General features: G+C 45.3%; 1 protein-coding gene across 6 annotated transcripts in view; it reads right to left on the reverse strand.

Moving 5' to 3' along the window:
• LOC147016798 (sodium/potassium/calcium exchanger 2-like) overlaps window positions 1-10,294 on the reverse strand; it is a 223,545-nt gene extending 213,251 nt beyond the window's left edge. The window contains exon 1 of one of the 6 annotated variants that reach the window (XM_085845809.1): window positions 10,085-10,294. Coding sequence is in view for 4 of the 6 variants with exons in the window: in XM_085845810.1 (XP_085701936.1) it covers window positions 9,876-9,902 (27 nt within the window). In the remaining 2 variants the exon portion in view is untranslated. Of the gene's footprint in view, window positions 1-9,875; window positions 10,057-10,084 lie in introns of those variants that run through there. The other 5 variants (XM_085845810.1, XM_085845812.1, XM_085845808.1 and 2 more) reach the window with 5 other exon arrangements.
• Window positions 10,295-21,394: the final 11,100 nt, after the last annotated feature.

Raw genomic sequence — 21,394 nt, forward strand, 5'->3', positions numbered from 1 at the left:
TAAAGATCTCATGGTTAAGGCCCTGTCACACCTTGACGTTTTAGCCAGCGTATGGCAAGGTATCAAAATCTATGTAAAACGCTGGCGTACGCTGAACTACTGATGTTTTTTTCCAGTTTTGGATGTATTCATAACGAGTTGGACGTATGCATAACGTATTAGTAATGTACACAGAACGTTTCGATAACATATATCAACGAATAGATAACGTATATCAATGAATTCTGAGCGTATTGTCGGCATTCACAACCTATGCCCAACGATAGTCTAACTTATGCATAGCGCGGCAGCGTATCACAGACGATCACGTGGCGTAGGCTATTAAAAGGCTGCGGCTCGACGATTCAAATCATAACCGCACTAGACATCGAAGTGTCAAGCCGCTGTCACACCTTGACGTTTTAGCCAGCGTATGCCGACGTATGAAAAATTTGCCGAATACGCTGGCACACGTCGAATACGTTATGGGTAAGTTTTGTATACGTTAAGAGCACGCTGGCATACGTCGTAGTATGCCGAGTACATAGTCAAATTTTCAGCATGTTGAAAATTTTTCGATGTATGCCAGCGTATGATGCACACGTTCCACATACGCTGGCCATACATTGTAGGCACGTTATGCAATCGTTGACACACGTCGACACACGTTACTTGTAAGTTACTCATAAGTCTAAACACGTCGAGGTAATGTTTAGCGTTCCCGAAACTTATTTTTAACCCATGAGTAACGTGTTTTGAACCTATGTGTAACGTATCTCCAACGCATATTGATATATGTAGATGTATTTGACATCTTCCGGACGACCACAGAACTTACTGAACAAGTTACTAACTTACATCTGCCGTATAATGGCATATTGGCAGCGTTTAAGGGAATTGGTACATAAAAATGGGGTTCACACAGGAGGAACCCGTCAGTGTTCCAGACTCCATGGGTTTTTTTTTTCTTCGGCATGACGGTGATGTTGACACTTCGATTTCTAGTGCAGTTATGATTTAAATCGTAGAGCGGCAGCCTATTAATTATATTATATTATAACCGCATTAGAAATCGAAGTGTTAACATCACCGTCATGCCGAAGAAAAAAAAAAATAAACCATGGAGTCTGGAACACTGACGCTAAACATTACCTCAACGTGTTTCGACTTATGAGTAACTTACAAGTAACGTGTGTCGACGTGTGTCAACGATCGCGTAACGTGCCTACAACTTATGGCCAGCGTGTGCGGAACGTCTGAGTCATACGCTGGCATACTTCGAAAAAATTCAAGCATGTTAAAATTAGTCGACGAGCTCGGCGTACTACGACGTATGCCAGCGTGCTCCTAACATATACAAAACTTACCCATAACGTATTCTACGTGTGCCAGCGTTTTAGACAAATTTGTCATACGTCGGCATACGCTGGCTAAAACGTCAAGGTGTGACAGGGCCTTAAGCGATGTTATAGTGAAATGACGTTATTAGAAGCAACATTGTAGGAGAACTTACTGTATCATATTAATAGCTCCTCCATTATCCTTGAATTCTGTATAAGTAACAATAATAATGTTATACCAAGACTACCCCACACACTGGTCAAGATTCATGGAAGAGCTGGATGATAAATGGTGAAAGGTCACATAAGCAATGGCTAGGGTAGATATAGGAGAGAACAGGAGGTGGTAAACGTCTGTGATCTTGACAAAATGAGGAAAGAGTGAGAAGGGAAAGACTCGGGAATATTATTTGACAATCAAGAGAAAAGTGGGTCAAAAAAGTGGTCTTCAGAAAAGTTGGACATGGAGCGTGGGATGGGGGGGGTGTAACAAGGTATGGGTTTCCTCCTAATGCACGTGGGCCATCTGAATGCAGGGAGTATTACTGACAACTCATTGAGGAAATCAATTCATTACATATGAGCAAATACAACCCGTCCCTTCGCTGACAGAGATATTAAGGGGGGAGGGGAAGTGGAGAGAGAGAGGAGGGAGGGAGAGGAGAGGAAAGAGGGAGAGGAAAGGAGAGGACAGAGGGAGGGGAAAGGAAGTAAGGAAGAGGGAAAGAGCAAGTAAAGGTGGGGGGGGTGGAGAGAGCGACGCCCCACCAAATGTTACTATACACTGCAGGAGGGAGGGATGTAAGAAGGGGGAGAGACAGAGACAGAGACAGCGAGAGTGAGAGCGAGAGAGAGAGAGAGCGAGAGAGAGAGAGAGAGAGAGAGAGAGAGAGAGAGAGAGAGAGAGAGAGAGAGAGAGAGAGAGAGAGAGAGAGAGAGAGAGGGGGTGGGAGGAAAAAAAAAAACAGATAGAGAGGTGAGGGGTGTAGGTGGGGTTAGCAAAGAGAATGATATGTCATGCTTAATGACCGAACACAAATAAAACTAAAAGGGCGATCAGAAGAGCGCATACCTCTTCCCCGTAGTGCTTGATCCACGAGAACATATCGGGCCCAATACATTTTTGAGATATCATACTATATATCATTTTTGGCCCTATCTGTCAATGGTGAAGAATCACGTTAAAATTTGAGTAGTCGGATCCGGATCGAGTAGACCGACTGACTGACTCACTGACTGACACACACACACACACACACACACACACACACACACACACACACACACACACACACACACACACACACACACACACACACACACACACACACACACACACACTTATTGGTATAGATGATGCACAGGGGAAAAGGGAGAACAGAACATGGGAAGTCATGAAAGTTTGTGTGTTTAAGAACCAATCCTGGAGAGGTCACCACTCCACCAAGGGTGCATAATTTTCTGCTGAGCAGCCATGGGAATAAAACCCACATCAGCAACAAGGCTTTCCCTACTCCTCCACAAAGTATCATCTCAAGAGCATTGTATCCTTCAAGTGTTAAGTAAAGTTGGCTGTCCCATCTGCATTTAGGTATTGAAATACAAGAGATCCCATTGTGTCTCTTAAAAAGAGATGGATTTGTGTGTGCCAATATATCCTGGCTAAATTCTCAGCTAAGATTATAAATGTGATCAACATCAGTTAGTTGCAATGGATTCGCTACTTACTTTATGGTAACAATGGCTGGGTTAATTGAAGATACAAGATGTGAAAGTGAATTGAAAGATTAAGTTCATGGGGTATAGTTATGGCACAGTCATGATGGGCCAAATGGCTTCTTCTTGTGTCTGACAGTTTCCTTGTATATAATCTGTCTGATCAATCATTTCAACCTTTAGAAATGGAATATAAATGTAGCAAAATAGAACTCCATTTGCAAAAACCCAAACTGACAAGCCTTGAACAAGATATTTCATTCATACGTGACGATCCTCTACGTCTCTATGAAACTCATTTGTTCTTTGTTGGTCATGACCCGAAAGTGGCCTTCCACCAGGAACTTCTTTCTCATTCACACTTTAACAACCCAATTCACATCACTTGCTGAGCGTTCATTCAAAGTTATAAATGATTCTGACACCAAAAGCAAACTGTGCTGCAACTTTGTGGTTCACAACTGTACAAACAGAGTTTGTAGCATCCTCAAGGCCACGACGCCTTCGCCTTTCCACATTCGTTGATGCATTTTGTGGAATTTCACATGAAAGACATAGTGCAGCCATTAATGTGGCAACTTGATAGATCTATGATATGTTGCGTGCACCAATGGTTATTACCCGGTTCACGCGAAGTGAAAAGCGTGCTTAAGCAATTGGTTCATGTCCGTCTGTTTGTCCGTCTGCCTTATCAGTTCATGGTCATCAGTTGATGAGCGAGGAACAACTTATTTAAATTGAATGTTATAATTTGAACAGGAATTAGAACATGAATAGGAAGACAAGTTTGCTGTTTTACCGGACAGTACTTTGGGCTATGAATTCATCCTGATCGCACATGCACAGAGAGGAAGGAGTGAGATAATATTTTTACTCTGTCTGCCTGCCTGGCAGTCAAACGAAATTGAAAATCATTCTAAACAAGAAACTTACTGTTTTTAAGGATGTTATAAAGGACACATACAACAGGCACGTAAAACGAATGTAACGTGTGAGATAGGGTGATGGAATAGACACTGGATAAAATGGCGGTAAAACCCAGAATTAATTTGTCTATGTGCCTTTAAACCTTTTTCAACCTTTATTTAAAATTGAATTATATACTCGAACACTGTAAAACACAAATTGCCTTCATAATACTTTCAAGAACCATGATACAAGTCGATGGGAGGGCGTGGCATGTGAGAGAGTGCATATCGGAGTGAAGAAGAGGCCGCCTGAATGGCTACGTACAATGACGATTGTTGCTGCGTTCCATGGGGATAAATAAAGCTTCCATCTCCTGAAGCGTGACTCAATGTATAATGTGACTCAACAAATTGTATAACTCAACTCAACAAACTCAACTCAATGTGACTAACAAATTGTATAAAGGTGAATGGATAAGACTGCTTTAGTCACGCCAAACTTCCGGATTTTTTTTAAAAATCGATCTTTAAAATCATTATTTTAATAAAATTAAGTTTGGACTTAAACAATGCGTGGGGTACCGCGTGCTCCATGAACTCTCTCATTAAAAGTGTAATGTGGACATGAACCATCTTCACGTACAGCTGTATTACTAAAATAGGAGCAGGGACCCACAGAACATCCGTGCGATGCAATACGTGACTTCAAGTCCTAAAGTCCCTCTCCCCGCATAAACCCCAAATAATCACCCCCCCCCCCAGCCCAAACCTTTATCCTCCCTATCACAACCTTAAAGATTAAATCTCCTCCCCAGTCCAAGCCTTCAAACGGAAAGCTATGCGGAAACCCCGTGGAAGGAGGAGAGATTGGGACCATACTCTGTGCAGTGTTGGTGCTGCTTAAGCAGTCTCCTTGGCTATTGGGCACAATCCTGGACGGGTCACCACTCCGACACAGTATACCAGCAAGCTGGCACTCATTTTGCCGACATCGGAAGGATGACAGAGTCAACCCCACCTGGTATTAATTCAACAGCTGACCGGGATTTGAATTCAGGACTCTTGGATCCAAAGCCCGCCACCCTAACCATTAAGCCAACACCAGGCATACCCCGTGGAAGTACAACTCTTAAGTGACCATGAGTCAACTAATTGTGCCAATAAACCACCCTAAACCACTTATCTTCTTCCTGATGCAAATATACAGGACACATCGTTTAAAGTAAATAATGATGGATTATTATTGTTCTTTCACAATGTTGTGAGATTCCTGGAACCCCCTCGGACAAAGACCTCGATAAAAGGACGTGGGCTTTAAGGTCCCTGGTCAAGTCGTTTCACAGAAATTAGTCGGAAATAATAGCAAGGATACCAAGGACAGATGAACAAGCGTATTATTATATAGATTGGGACGGTAAGGAAAGATGCAACATTATCTCCGCCACCAAAGGTGAAGGAGGTTACGTTTTCACCCCTATCTATCTGTTTGTTAATTGCCGGAATCCTTCGGATTTCGATAATTATGTTGGTCGGTTGTGTGTGTGGGTACTGGGTACTGGGTACAATCAAACTGGGTACAGACGTTGGCCATGGTCCAACTTAGACACTTGTCGTTTTTGGTGAATCTAGGTCAAAGGTCAAGGTCAAGGTCACCGAAAAACCGAAATTCTTATTTTCGCAATAACGTCCGCCAAAATGATCGTATCGACTTCAAACCAAATCCAAAATGTGCATCTTCCAATACTGCATCGAACCATATGTCTCATTGGGGTGTCACACCAACACCCTTCTTAGCGGTCGGGGGACGAATGTCAGGGGGGGGGGGTCGGGTCAAAACTTTCAAATTGCGATAAAAATGCCATTTCAAGTCCGATTGACTTCCAAGTTATGATCATGACCAAACTAAGTGCTATAACTCATTAAACAGTAGCACTATCGACTTATAAGAACCAAATTGATTTCTAGGTTTTTGTTTTTTCAGAGATCATGGAGATATGACAAAGTTATTGCGGCAATTCCTTGCTCAACGAGCAATTTCATTTGTTTGTTTGTGTACAGGATATATCAAAAAGTTATGGATGTATTCGGATGAAACTGGGTGGACACGTTGGGTGTGTGGCAAGGAAGAATTGATTCGATTTTGGAGAAGATCCGAATCTGGATCTGGATACGAGAATTATTTAATTTTTAAAGTGATTCTTCACCATTGAAAGATAGGGCCAAAGACGATATATCGCACGATATCTCAAAAATGTAATGTGCCCGATATGTTCTCGTGAATCAGGCATTGTGTGGCAGTGGTATGCGCTCTACTGAGTGCCCCTCTAGTTCATTATTAATTGCCACTGTTTATTCCATTTCTTAGAGGGCCGTACTTTCACTCACACTTTGTTACCAGATTTTGGTTGATATCATGCCTTGCATTGCACCATTCTTCCTTCAGGGCTGGCAGGATGCCTTAGTGGTATGCGCACTTGCATCTGAGTCATCTAGTCAGGGTTTGAATCTCGACCCAACTACAAACTGTCATGCCGGTGTTTCACAGGTAACATGTACTGGGGATGGGAACACGGGTAACATGCTAAAGAGGATGGCAGGGTGATTCATCAATGTGTGTGCCGTCCCTTGGATGGATGTTAAATTAACCGTCCTGTCTGTCAGCATTAGTTAATGGATGTTAAAGATCCAGCGGTGCCCCTCACGAAGAGTAGGTGAGCTATCGCCGGCACGCTGGCCATATTCCAATTTCCTGCCTTGACTTCCTGCGTCGGAGTGGCGACCGGACCAGGATTGTGCTCCATAGCTAATGAAAATGCCTCAGCAGCCCTATGCACCTGATGGTGCGAGAAGGAACATCCATCGATTCGGCTTCAGAACATGTGCCGTTTAGTGACCTGACCCAGTTTGTCAAGATTCCGTGCTGGCCATTGGAAATTTTAAACATTGTCCTCGACCAATCCCTCACAGACACTGCAGTCGGGCAAGGTGCGTTGTCATGCAGGCAGATGTAAGGACCCTTGGACTGGTGTCGCATCAAAGCCGGTGGTGCAACATTATCTATCCACAATGTCACACCTTCATAAAGCACAAGCTGCCTGGAATTGTGAGGAAAATGAGAACATGCCGGTATTGGAGGATTTCAAGTTTGACTGTACTGTCCCAATACTTTGAATATAATATAGGGTGTACTACGAAATAATGAAAGTAAGTATTTGAAAATGGCGCATTACCAGAGTGGAAAAACCATTTTCTCAATGACTCATCCCCATCATCACCGTCATCATCAAGTGTACCATATTTCTGACAGCGCGACTGAAGCAGTTCCTGGGTTAGATGGTTTGACCAGCACAGCAGTCAGTCATACAAGGAATTTGTTGAGGTATATATATATATATACACATATATCACAAGTGATAACTTTATCCTCTTCACAAAGGACACCATGGGATCTTTAACATCCACTAACGAATGCTGGCAAACAGGAGGCTCAGTTTAACGTCAATCTGAGGGATGGCACACACACACACACACACACATTGATGAATCACCCTACCTGAGAAACACCAGGACAGTTTTTTTATATATATTGTTGAGGCTCCTGGAAGAGTGAGCAAACTGAACAGATTAGGACGTAACAGACAAAAACAGGAAGCAACACATGCATGCATGGAGAAAGAAGTTCCAAGGAGGAAAAACTAGAACATTTGGAGGGATTTGGGTGGGGTTAATAAGGGTAGAAGAGATCATGGTTTTGGATTGGGGATGATCTGAGATGGTGGTGAACAGCTAGCTGTCTTGAAGACCTGAATGGAAGAATGAGATTGAAGAGGATGTGGAAGTTGATTCCACAGGTTGGAAAAAAAAGAGGAACAAATGAGTGAATGTGAGCAGTGATCCAGATTTAGGTAGTTTCACCACAAGAGGGCTTATGGTGGACCATGTGAACCCTGTATAAACCTGGGACCTGGGAGGGGGGTGATGGTGGACAAAGCACAGAGACAGCAGAGGGTGCAAGGTTGGAAAAAAAAGAGGAACAAATGAGTGAAGGTGAGCAGTGATTTCACCAGAAGAGGGCTTATGGTGGACCATGTGAATCTTCTATAAACCTGGGACCTGGGAGGGGTGGGGGGGAGGGGTGATGGTGGACAAAGCACGAAGACAGCAGAGGGTGCAAGACCAGAAAGGAGGTGGTAGATGACAAAGACCACCGACCTGTCTGTGATGGCAAAGTGATAAGCCTAGAGATTCAGCTTCAGCACGGCAGATTCCAATAATCTTAAAGGCCTTGTTCCCCACGGCATTAAGCTGAGCAAGATGTGAGGCAAGAGCAAGATGATGTGAGGCAAAGATTTGAGCTGATAGCTGGGTCGAGATTCGAATCCAACAAGACAGCTCAGAAGCTTTCTCAATAACTCCAACCTTCTAAAACACCCGTGATGCAAGCCTGTCCTTTCTGAAACTCCGATACATGATGCAGCACAACGCATTCCTGACCCATACATTGAACAGGGCTCAGGATTTTGACTTCTGGGGCACAACAGGTACGATTTTTAGTGAAAGCAATGGTGTTGAGGGTTTAAACGTAAAATATTTCGTTGTTGGCCTCGACTGCTCAACCTGTATGTACAGAGGAAGAAATCAGGTGTGGCAGGTTAAGGTAGACCACCAAGATATGCAACTGCAAATAAATAAACAGCACTACACCTTGGAAACCATTCGGCATATTAAAGCGAATAAATACACAAGTTTGCTTGACGTCTTCAGCGAAGGAGGTGCGACTTGCGTCGTGTAAGAGCAAACACCTTTAAAATCCATTAATTTGGATTCAATCGCAGGGAATGACAGCTGCGTGGGAATAGCGCGATATAATAGGCAAATGAGCGATGGTTGTTCAACTGAAGCACGCAGGAAGCGCTCGTACAGCGATGCTGCCGTACAGCGACGCCGAAGTGGATCGACGCACAGCTTGGCGGTGACCTGAGCGGCAGCGCTCGCGCTGCGAACCGTACGTCATCCGGGGAACTCCCGGATAGTGGCGGGTGACGTCAGGGGGAACCCGGCACGGACGCGAATATGCCACCCCAGCAAAAGCCGCGACACAAAGCACTGCAGAGCACGGCAACGCACGGGGGGGAAAAAAACCCCATCGGGTGTAACCAATTAAACACCGACGTGCTGGATCAGGTGCGCAGCAGCCACCGGATATCCGACGATCCCTCCATCTGCACCGACTCATCCGTGAAAATAAATTCCGGAGAATCCCGAGATGCGGAACGATATGTCGCGCGGACTTGCCTTGTCCGGGCCCGTCCCGCCCGCGCCCTTCACGCGTCCTTCCCGTCGGAGCGATCGATCTTCCCGAGGGAAACTCAGCTGCGAATGTCGGACGGTCCGCGCGGCGTCACCGCGGCGAGGCGAGGGAGGACGTGGCTGCCTCGGAGCTCGTCGGGAGCGCCCAGGATGGTCGTGTCGTGGTGGCGCCGCGGGAAGCCGCGTACGGGGCCCCGGAGCGTGATGGGCACCCGGGGAGATGACGGGACGCGCGGCCGGGCTGCAGTGCGTATGCCCGCGGAATATCAATCGCCGAGTCGGGGTAGAGAGAGGAATCGGGACGAGTTCGTACTGAGGGCACAAAAAGCACCGATGATCGAGAGGGACCGGGTGGGGGGAGTTTGACGAGCGGGACAGGCCACCGAGGGTCAGGACGTAATGGCTCCGAACGCACCTGCACACACCTGCACACACCTGCACGCACCTGCACGCACTCACCAAGCACCAACTTTGCACAAAGTGAAAGCGGAGAGTGGGGGGTGGGGGGGGGGGGAGAAATGGTCGAACACGAAGACCAACTGAGAGGAAGAGAGAGAGGGATAGTCCGATGTGTGTATGAAACTGGGAGAGTGCGCAGAGATGCGCAACCGCACGCGGTCACCTCAGCAAGGTCATGGCGGCGGCTCATCTCACGGCTTGCTTTCACAGCCCGAAACACACTCTCTCATCGGCCTTCGGTGCCTCTTCCTGCACGCTTCGCCCGTTTGTGCGTCCCGTGCATGTGAGGTGTGAGGCGAGGTCGGTGCGGTGCGGGAGGAGGGTGGGGGGGGGGTAAGAGGTGTTTGAGTCCGACTCGTTCCGCTCGCTGACCTTGCCTTCCTGCGGGGATTTGGAGCCGAGCAGGCGGACGCTCGGGCGGTGCGTTTGAAGTCTCCGTGTGAAGAAATAATGATTTTGTCGATTTGAGATTATATCCTGTCCGTGGACCGGCGCGTGTGACGTCTCGGGATCAGGATATCACAACCCCCCCTCCCTCTCCTTCTCCTCCCCTCACCCTCCCACTCCCCTCACCCTCTCCTCCTCCAGACGAAAGGAATTGCGATCACGACAAAGCGGCACCAAGACCACCCTGCATCCCGCGCGTTAACGAGCACAGGCAATGACAGACTGCACCTCTACCCATGATGGGACATGGTGAAGAAGAGAAGATCGAGGAGGGGAAGCCCGCATGGGGGGGGGAGGGGGAGGGAGGAGGCATTGCAAGTGTAAATCCAGTGGTGATGACCTGGCAAGTCCAACCCCTACAAATTGTTGTTTGTGGTGCATTGTGAGCATTTAATCCAACCGCCTTTGCCGCGTTTCTCTGAAATAATTTAACTAATAAAAGCGGGCACTTTCAATTTTGAGCTTTTTCTTGGTGCTGAAGTTTATTATTTCGCTCAAAAACCAGATGTAAACATGCGATTCATGCTTTTATTGTTATTTATACTTCTCATCCTAACTTTTCAAGGTCTACAAATATGTGACCCCCCCCACCCACCCCTCCCCGCAAAATGCACAATGGTATGGTCCATTTCAAGCTTGGTGGCTCCTCCTTCTGACTCCCCATTTATTTATCTTTCTTTCCCTCTTCCTTGTACTCTGTAGCCGCTGTTAACGCAATACATTTGTTTGGGGAGGTTCTTGCAAGAGGATCGAGTGAAACTGAAAAGGACCGCCTGGACAGCATTTATTCTCGTGTACCACGATATCACTGTTACCATGGAGATCACCAAATTGTTAAGAGGTGCAAGCTTGCTCGCGGAACACACCCCTGGTGTTGGAATAGCGAAGGCATAATGGACCGATTGGCCTCCTCCTGCATCGGATTTCTGTGCTAAATATATATATATATATATATATATATATATATATATATATATATATATATATATATATATATGTCAATCATCTGCATTAATCCCTTCCGGTGTTTATTATTTATCAAGTTGATCAAGACGGATAAACACCAGAGGCCTTTTCATGGTGCATTTGGATTAGCTCGAGGTCCAGACTGATGATGCCTACGGTCAGGATGTGGACCGCGGTCCGCCTTTTGAGGACCCTTGGCACTCTATAAATTACACATTCATCTCTGATGCAACAGTAACTAAATAAAGTTTTCCCCCTTTAAATTCTGCTGTTGGTGAGCAGAGGCTGCTCTGGAAGAGAACTGAAAGCATCATAGCCCTATCCGCTAGCAACTCGCTTACCTGCTCAGCAACTTCCCTCAATACTCTCAGGTGCATATTATCTGGCCCCAGAGCCTTATCTTCTCTGAGATTTCCTAGTTGTTCCTTTCCTTCCTCTGCTCTAACTTGGATACCCTGTTAAAGCACTTTCTCACCTCTTTGATAGATACTCTTAGCTATTAGAAATTCTCCTGACTTCTTCTGTAAAAGTTGAAGCAAAATACTTGTTTAAAGAGTAAAAAAAAAGATGTAAAATATCATAGCCCACGTTGTTTTAGCGATTTTGCTGTACGGAACGAAAGGGCTGGCCCATATTTATGTACAACTGAAATGGCCGACAGTCTACCAGACAGCCATCTTTGATCAGATCACAAAATAAAGTAAGATACGCATGTCCACCATAATGTACTGTTAGACCGGGAGCCCGGGGCCCTGAGCTCAAACGAACGAGGTACTAATATCTGAGCACAGGGGCATGAATGTAGTATTAAAAGACATAGAAAGTTGTTTCTGCTGGGTACCACCCTCAGCGTAAGGACCCTGGTGGCCCTCCAAAGGGGTCCTTAAAATTGGCTAGATCAAACATTAGAAGTACCAGTTGGTATCACTTCCATATGATGCATATGACCAACCTTACAACAAAACCACATGTGATAGACATGCCTACTACTGCAAAAGGTCCCCCAGAAGCCCCAACAAGGGCCCCCAAAAAGGGGGCCAGCTCAAACATTGGAGGTACTAGATAAAACCAGTTTTAAAATCATATATACATCCCACAGAGTGTAAAATGTCCATTACCAGACAAATTGTCTGCTGCATTGGCCCTACCAGAACCCCCAAAAGTAAGCCCTTGAGACCCTTGATACAACTGGTCTCGCTCAAACATTGGAGGTCCTTGATAAAACCAGTTTTAAAATCATATATACATCCCAAAGAGTGTAAAATGTCCATTACCAGACAAATTGTCTGCTGCATTGGCCCTACCAGAACCCTCAAAAGTAAGCCCTTGAGACCCTTGATACAACTGGTCTCGCTCAAACATTGGAGGTACTCGATAAAACCAGGTTTAAATTCATATATACATCCCACAGAGCGTAAAATGTCCATTACCAGACAAATTGTCTGCTGCATTGGCCCCATCAGAACCCCCAAAAGTGAGCTCTAAAAAGGGCAAAACAGAGTAGACCAAAAATACACAATTGGCATAATTTTGCACATTATGCCGGCACACCATTACCATATGAAACATTTATGTTTAACAATTTAACAAAAGAACTACAAAATACTAATAAGCTTACTGGTATCACACTATGAACCAGTAAACTCGGAAAAACTACAGGCTCATATTGTACTGAAACACGCAGAAATATACGAAGACATAAATAGTTCTAATGTTTCCTAACTTCTCCGAACATTCTTTTCCGAGTTCGGAGATGTTATATTAGGAGAGGTCAGGGAACATTAGAACTGTTATTACTTCCAAAGATTTCCGAGTTCGGAAACGTTAGGAGAGGTTAGGAAACATTAGAACTATTTGTCTTCGTATATTTCCGAGTGTTTCAGTACAATATGAGCCTGCAGTTTTTCTGAGTTTACTGGTTCATAGTGTGATACCAGTAAGCTTATTGGTATTTTGTAGTTCTTTTGTTAAATTGTTAAACATAAATGTTTCATATGGTAATGGTGTGCCGGCATAATGTGCAAAATTATGCCAATTGTGTATTTTTGGTCCACTGTAATGTTTTGCCCTTTTTAGAGCTCACTTTTGGGGGTTCTGGTAGGGCCAATGCAGGAGCCAATTTGTCTGGTAATGGATATTTTACACTCTGTGGGATGTATATATGATTTTAAAACTGGTTTTATCTAGTACCTCGAATATTTGAGCTAGCCCCTTTTTGGGGGGCCCTTGTTGGGGCTTCTGGGGGACCTTTTGCAGTAGTAGGCATGTCTATCACATGTGGTTTTGTTGTAAGGTTGGTCATATGCATCATATGGAAGTGATACCAACTGGTACTTCCAATGTTTGATCTAGCCAATTTTAAGGACCCCTTTGGTCGCACGCACGCGCGCACGCACGCACGCACGCACGCACGCACGCACACACACACAGCTGGAATTATAGATCGATACCATCATTCGTTATCTGTGTGCAAAGTTTGAACAACATCGGTCGATACATGTCTGAGAAATGATTGAGGACGTGTTCAACATCACGTTTTTCACAACTAAAATTGCCGCCAGTTGGCCATGTTGGATCTGATGTCGAAAACAAAATGACATACTTATGTATACCATCATGTGTTGTCTTTGTGCCAAGTAGGAATAAAATGAGTCCATACATGTCCAAGATATGGTTGGGACACACACATGCACACACGGATACAAAAATTGAGACCAAATCCAGAAGCCCCCATTTCGGCCAAAGTCCAATGGGGGCGAATAAGCCAACCTTCTCCCTTTCATCACTAACCACTCTCCCGGTGCTATTTGTTAATGGGCCCACACTGATCCTAACCCTAATATACTTACCCCTAACCTAACCCTATCCCTTGTTATTTTCTCCTGATATACTTAAAGAAAGCCTTGTTATTATATTTAATATTCTTCGCCATGTCCTTCTCATACTCTCTTTTGACTTGAGTTATTTTCTTAACTTGCCTCTGTTTACTTCGATAGTGATATAAATCTTACTCCAGTCCTGTTATTTTAAACCTAATAAATACCTTCTACTTCTCCTTAATAGCATTCCTTATCTCATGACTCAACCACCCTGGTCTCTTTCTACTTCTAGTTTTACACCTCATTGGAATGTACTTACTCTGCACTCTAAACATTTGGTCCTGATTGTCCTGTTGTTAGAATCTCCCAATCTACATCACCCAATTCTCTCTTCATATCCTCAAAGTTTGCCTTCCTGAAATCTAATAGCCTTACCCTACTATCCTGAACTCTAACCCTCAACAGAATCTTTGCACACACAATGTTATGGTCACTTGCTACAAAATGCTCCCCAACCTCCACCTCCTCCACCATATTTGGATTGTTACTTAAAAGGAGGTCGAACACTGCACTCCCCCTCCTGGGCTAATCTACAAACTGGGTTAAAAAGTTATCCTTGAATAAAACGAGGAAATCCTCATCTGCTCTGCCATTTCCCTGTTCCTGGACCCAATCTGTCCATGGCAAGTTAAAATCCCCCATAATCAATACTCTTCCCTCACCACATCTTCTTCTTCCGGCTGCTCCCGTTAGGGCTCGCCACAGCGGATCATCCGTTAAGATCCGCATAATGATTTGGCACAGGTTTTACGCCGGATGCCCTTCCTGACGGAACCCTGGTCGCCTCTTACGACACAGGGATATGATACACCTATTCTAACCGGGGCATACACCGGGCCCAGTACACTGGTACTCACTTCTCCGACCTCGGAAGGATGGCAGGCTCAGTCAACCCCCTGGTGTGTATTAATTCAAGCGGCCAACGGGGCTTGAACTCAGGACATTTTGGATCCCAAGTCGCTACCCTAACCACTACGCCAACACCAGGCTATCTCTTCCCTCACCACACACTCTTCCCTCACCATATACCCTTTTGAATTCTTCATGTATTCCTCCTTCCTCCACTTCCTTCACACCCAGAGCCCTATAAAAGCATCCGACCTGTATCTTACTGTTTTTACAATCTCCAATCTCTACCCACACAGAATCCTCAACATTTATTCCTTCCTTATTGTCACCCCTTTCTCTTGATACAATGCTGTCCTTTACCCAGATTGCTAATCCTCCTCCTCTTCTCTCCTTCCTATCACACTGATACACCTTGTCGCCTTCTAATCCTGTCCTCCAGTTACTCTCCTTAAACCATGTTTCACTCACTGCAACTATATTGTTCTCCTCGTTATCCACTTTGGCTTCAAGCTCTTCCATCTTATTATTTAAACTTCTGGCATTGGTATAGAATATGTTTAACTTTTCCCTTCTGAAATTCTATTTTCCTGCCTGGCAGGAATATCACAATTACATCATCCGTTCCTTCCTTAACACCTTCCCCACCCTCCACCGACCTAAAAAAAAAAAGCCTGAATTCCTTCAATTCCCACTACAAACCTTGCTGCCCCCTCTCTATTTAACATCTGGTCATCATTCTGGAAACACTCCCTTTGTCCCTGAAATGATTCCCACTGCTTTTTAAATGTAAAACCTTCCTCCCAACACCATTCTTCCAGCCATTGTTTGTCATCTATTGCTCTGCTCATAATTTCGATATTGTTTCCCAATCTTGGGAGGATCCAAGAAAACATGACCTCACAACCCTTTACTTTCAGCCACTTACCCAATATCCTGTTTCTATTTTTCAAAACCTCTGAGTAAACTTTCCTGACATCATTCGCTCCTAGGTGTACCACAACCAACTTCTTCCTACTGTGACGTAATACGATGTAATTTACCCTTCCTTCAATGTCCATAACTCCTGCTCCTTCAAAACTGTGCAGAATTATATGTCTACGATCCTTCCTGCAAAAAGAAGAATGTACATGTTGTACACCACTTTTTCTACTCCCACAACCTAACGTCCTTTTTGGAGGGGAATATGGTAGATGAGTGTCCTGCCTCAAGGCCCATGTACATGTTATTTTATTTCTCATCCTGGCAATATCTCAGGCATATTTTGAGCTAGGAAGCTGATATTTGGACGTGACAGTGACCAGGTGATTTGGCTATAAAGGGTATTTTTGATTTATTGATTAATCAACTAATCGATTAATTATTCATTTTTCAATTTCTTAATTTTCATCAACACTTACCTCAAGGGACACCCCACAGGAGATCACGACTTGCACGTAGCTCACCAGTTAACTCTGTAGATGACCTCAAATGATGGTTCCCAAAGCAGTTTGACACACTTGGAAACTGCAAGACGACAGCTCATCTTCAAATCAAAGAAGACATACACCTTGATTTACAAGACGATGACCTCACCCTCAAGGATGGTCCAGATACCCAGGACATAGACAGTCCATTTTGGGTGTAGCAAGCAAGAAGTACTACAGCAGGAGACAGCAAAAAGACCCTGTTCTGAAAGAACTGCAACAAGTAAAATACGTTGGATGGCCAGAACCCATAAATGAACTTCCAAGAGACTTGTGACCATATTGGTTGTACTGGGATGAACTTGAAATTTATAGTGGTGTCATCTTCAAAGGAAGACAAGTCCTCATACCGGATTCAATACGTGATGATATACTCGGTTAACTTGACGTCTGACATCTCAGAGTGGAGAAGACCAGACATCTCGCACGCAATTCTGTATCCTGGCCAAAAATCAACGAGGACATTGCCAAGTTTGTAGGCATATGCCAAGCTTGCCAAGAAAGCCAGACTCAGCAGCAGAAGGAACCACTTGAGCCTCACAAAATACCCATCACACCTTGGACCAAGCTAGAAATTGACCTGTTTGAATTGAATGGTGAGGACTTTCTCACCATTGTGGACTACCACACCAAATATATATGCCTAGTATTAGCATTATGGTTAGGGTGGTGGGCTTGGGATCCTAGGATCCTGAGTTTAAATTCCACTTGGCTGTTGAGTTAATATCAGGTGGGGGTTGACTCAGCCTATCATCCTTCCGAGGTCGGAAAAATGAGTGTCAGCTTGCTGGTATTCTGTGTCGGAGTTGCGACCTGTCCAGGATTGTGCCCAATAGCCAAGGAGACTGCTGAGGCAGCACCAATGCTCTGCACAGAGTATGGTTCCAATGGATGGACTCCAAATATCCAGTAGTTCACAAGTTAAGCAGCACCTCAAGTGCATTAGTCACTCAGGTCACAGCATTTACATTTGGTCTTCTCCGAGCACCTGTGGAGACAGTATCTGACAACGGTCCATAATGCAATAGGAAAGCATACAAGGGCATACATGCCAAATGGTCCATCAAGCACACAACTTCATCACCTCGATATCCTCTCTCCAATGGGTTAGGAGAACAAATGATCTGAACTGTTAAGCTGGTGTTGCAGAAATGTCGTCATTCAGGTCAAGACGTCAACAAAACTTTGCTCAATCTGTGAGCCACACCCATAGACACAAACATACCTGCACTAGCCAAAATTATGTTCGGTCAACCAGTCCGCACCATCCTACCGAGCAACAATGCAAATGACACACTGCAGAGACCTGCAGGAACTTTCAGATGACTACAAGAAAGGGGAACCAAAATGAAGCATGCCCATGATGAACAGGCTGGTCCAAACCTTCTACCCCTGTATGTCAGACAGAAAGCCAATTCTCAATCACTCAAACATAACCTGGTTTCCAGGTGAAGTCACAAATGTATGACCAGAGCCAAGGTTACATGAAGTCCTGACTGATGATGGGACCACACTACAATGCAATAGAACACACTTGCGTGAAATGCCTGACCAGAGTAGCCCTTGCACTACACCTAACGCACAAGCCAGCACTGTGCAGCCTGGCTGTATCCAATTCAAAGACCCCATTAAGCAAGTTCGATTCGCAGACGAGTCAAATTTGGGAGGCAGTGACCAGGCTACATGAAATCAGAGGTCGAATCTGTCCCAAAAAGGCATTATTAACGATTGCCACGAAGACGCACCTCATGACAGACTCGTGCCAGCTTAGAGTAGCGCAAACACCCAGCGATGCAGTATGACCACCGGATCGGGTCGAATCATCCATAAACCAACTGGATGTGGTGATTGAGAACAGTGATATGTCTATTTCACCAAGGAAAGGTAAAATTATGTTTGTTAATTCATGCAAGATTGTGTTTGTTCAAGTGTTGTCAATTGGATTTTTCCAAGGAAATTTTGAATTTTGGATGAAGGTTGCTTCCAACATACGTAAATGAAATGAGCTCTGACTTCGGCTCAATATCCTGAACATATCTTCTTCTTCTTCTTTCGGCTGCTCCCGTTAGGGGTCGCCACAGCGGATCATCCGTATGATCCGCATAGTGATTTGGCACATGTTTTACGCCGGATGTCCTTCCTGACGCAACCCTGGTCGCCTCTTACGACACAGGGATATGGTACACCTATTTTAACCGGGGTATACACCGGCCCAGTACACTGGTACTCACTTCGCCGACCTCGGAAGGATGACAGGCTGAGTCAACCCCCTGGAGTATTAATTCAGTGGCCCAACGGGGCTTGAACTCAGGACCTTTTGGATCCCAAGCCGCTGCCCTAACCACTGCGCCAACACCAGGCTCATATCCTGAACATATCTGTATTGTAAATGGTCTGCACAGATAGGGTTGGCAACCAGGTGCTGTGTAATGGCAGATGAAGCAGATACAACGGCCGGTGGTTGCTGGATATTTTTAGTTGCCCACACTGGTTGTGTTCTAACCCTCACAATCTTTCTTTGAATCGCCAAGGGGACGTGTTGTTAGATCCGATCAGCCAATCTTAGTGTTGTGCGGCCCACGTACCGAGCTTCACATCGGCACTTAAACTCATTAATAACATTTGCTGGTTTGTGAGGTGGGTAGTACATCCTTGTTGACTGACGTCAGCAAATGGCGAGAGGTAAAGATTACTCAGGGTTGCACAGCCAGAAACGTGTTGGATACAATATGTTTGATTTGTACTTTCGTGATGATTGCCCTTTCCAGGGCATCCTGATATAGAATGGACATTTGCCGGAACAATCTTCATGGCGGGAAGCGGCCTCACTGGTGCATCCGGCGATACCTCGCTGAGCTATGGAATCGTCTCGCTCCGAACCCCTCGATATGAAATGCCTTGCACCGAACTCCCGAGCCATGTTCTGGCAACTGGCCGAGGGCCGGGCCAGTCCTGCATGCCCACCCGGGCATCCCCGGCATGCTGCGGTTGGTGCCGATCAATGCACTTGTCCCATCCATACGCCATGCGGCCCGAGCGATCCGAGCCGTACAGCATGCCTCTACTTGGTGGCAGCTGCATCGAGACAGAGATGCGGGATGATGTCTGCCGTCCGCGGGAGACATTAGTGGCCATGGTGGCGAACGAGAATCGATGGTAAGACGCCGTTGTGAACCAGCGTGCAGACCCAAACAAAGATGTGCGTCACATACGTCCCGTACAATGCGATGGTAAGATGCCATTGTAATCAGGATGCAGACCCAAATGAAGAGGTGTGCCAATCGCGCCCCATACTGTATGATGATAAATTATCATGAGGCTGCATGCGGGTCGGCCATTGTGTATGTGGTTATCTATCACAGTGGTGATCTTCACTGGCGGCTACTTGCGCGCGGTGCCGGCCCGATCTATGTCATGGATTGAAGGAAAAGATTGGATTTAATTATTAGATGCAGAAATGGGTTGAAAAGAACACGCCACATGCATCCTGTATGGTGTTGGGCTTTTAGTGTTTGCTTCTACTATTCCCTTTGACACTGTATCTTTCAGCGGAGGATTTTCCCATCGTGTTGGTTGTGCTTCTTTTGTTGACCTCCGCGAAGACGCACTCTTATAGTGAGGGGGTGTTGCTGTGGTTTTCAGAAGCGGCCGTCTGGGTGTGGTGCCTGCTTGGATATATAGTCCAAGAGCATTAGGTCAAAATAGGCCCTAACCTGGACATTTTTGGTAACAAGCTGATTTTTTCAGGATAGGTCCAGGAATATGTCTAGAATAACATACTAAAAGTCCTCATAAATCCTCCTTGAGCGTTTTCCGCAATCCAAGATGGCGTCCAAAATGGCCGCCTCTTCTGTTTTTCTCATAACTTTGCAAGCAGGTTTCCCCAAAACACACTTTAAATGTCTACATATATGTTTTGAAGTATGAGGAACTCATTAGAATACATCTTAAGAGATGCTGAAGCACGCAAGTACCAATAAGACCTCTTGAGTTCTTCCAAAAGTCCAGGCAGAAGCAGACGCCGACACCCTGATTGTCTCCACAGCACTAGCACTGGCAGAGTCAGAACATGTGCCAGTTGCTGTCGTTGGTATGGACACAGACTTACTGGTAATGCTAGTTGCTCGGGCAACCTCTTCCACAGATGTGTACATGCTATGCGCAGTAATCCTGTCACGGTCTTCAACATTCATGAGATTCAGCATGCCATAGGGGACACAAGAAATCACTTGATGTTTCTTCATGCTGTGACGGGATGTGACACGGTCTCTGCGATCTATCGTCAGGGCAAGCGTAAAGCTTTCAACATGGTGCACAAGAAGCGGGACTACGACTTGCTGGATACCTTCACAAACAGTGGAAGCAACCATGACGAGGTGGAAAAAGCTGGGGAAGGCTTCATTCTTAAGCTTTATGGAGCCAGCAGTTTTGAATCTCTTGATGACTACCGTCACATCGCATACAAACGGGCAATCGGTCGCAGTTCCCTGAGTTCATCCTTTCAGCTAGAAAGTCTACCTCCAACTAGTGCTGCAGCAAAGCAACATTCATATCGCGCCTATCTTACCGTCCAGGAATGGATGGGTAACTCCTTATCTCCAACAGAATGGGGCTGGCGATTTCAGGACGGGACTCTTACCCCGGTAGAAACAGACATTGCTGTTGCACCCGACACTTTGCTGAACATGGTGGCATGTGGGTGTAAACCAGATGGTTGCAGAAGCATGACATGTAGCTGCAAGAAACTTGGGCTCTTTTGTACCTCAATGTGCAGTAAATGCAGTGGTCTCAATTGCAACAATACAGCACCAACTCTTATAGATGCCGACGATGATATTACCCCAACTTCAGAGGACATCAACATTGAAGATACAGCATCCGACGATGAAGACAATGACTGATGCAACTAGGTGTGTGCATGCGTAAGGTAAAGATTCATCTGAAACTTTTGAGGTTTGAATCTCTAGCATGATCTTGTTTTGAATGTCTTTGCCTCTTGAAACAGGCTAAAACAGCAGTGTGTTGATAAGTGGCGGACATTTTGAGCACCATTTTAATTTCAGAAAGAACTTCAGCGG

This window comes from Eptatretus burgeri, chromosome 11 (assembly GCF_056783735.1).
Source record: "Eptatretus burgeri isolate ZD-2024b chromosome 11, Ebu_testis_v1, whole genome shotgun sequence".
NCBI lineage: Eukaryota > Metazoa > Chordata > Myxini > Myxiniformes > Myxinidae > Eptatretus > Eptatretus burgeri.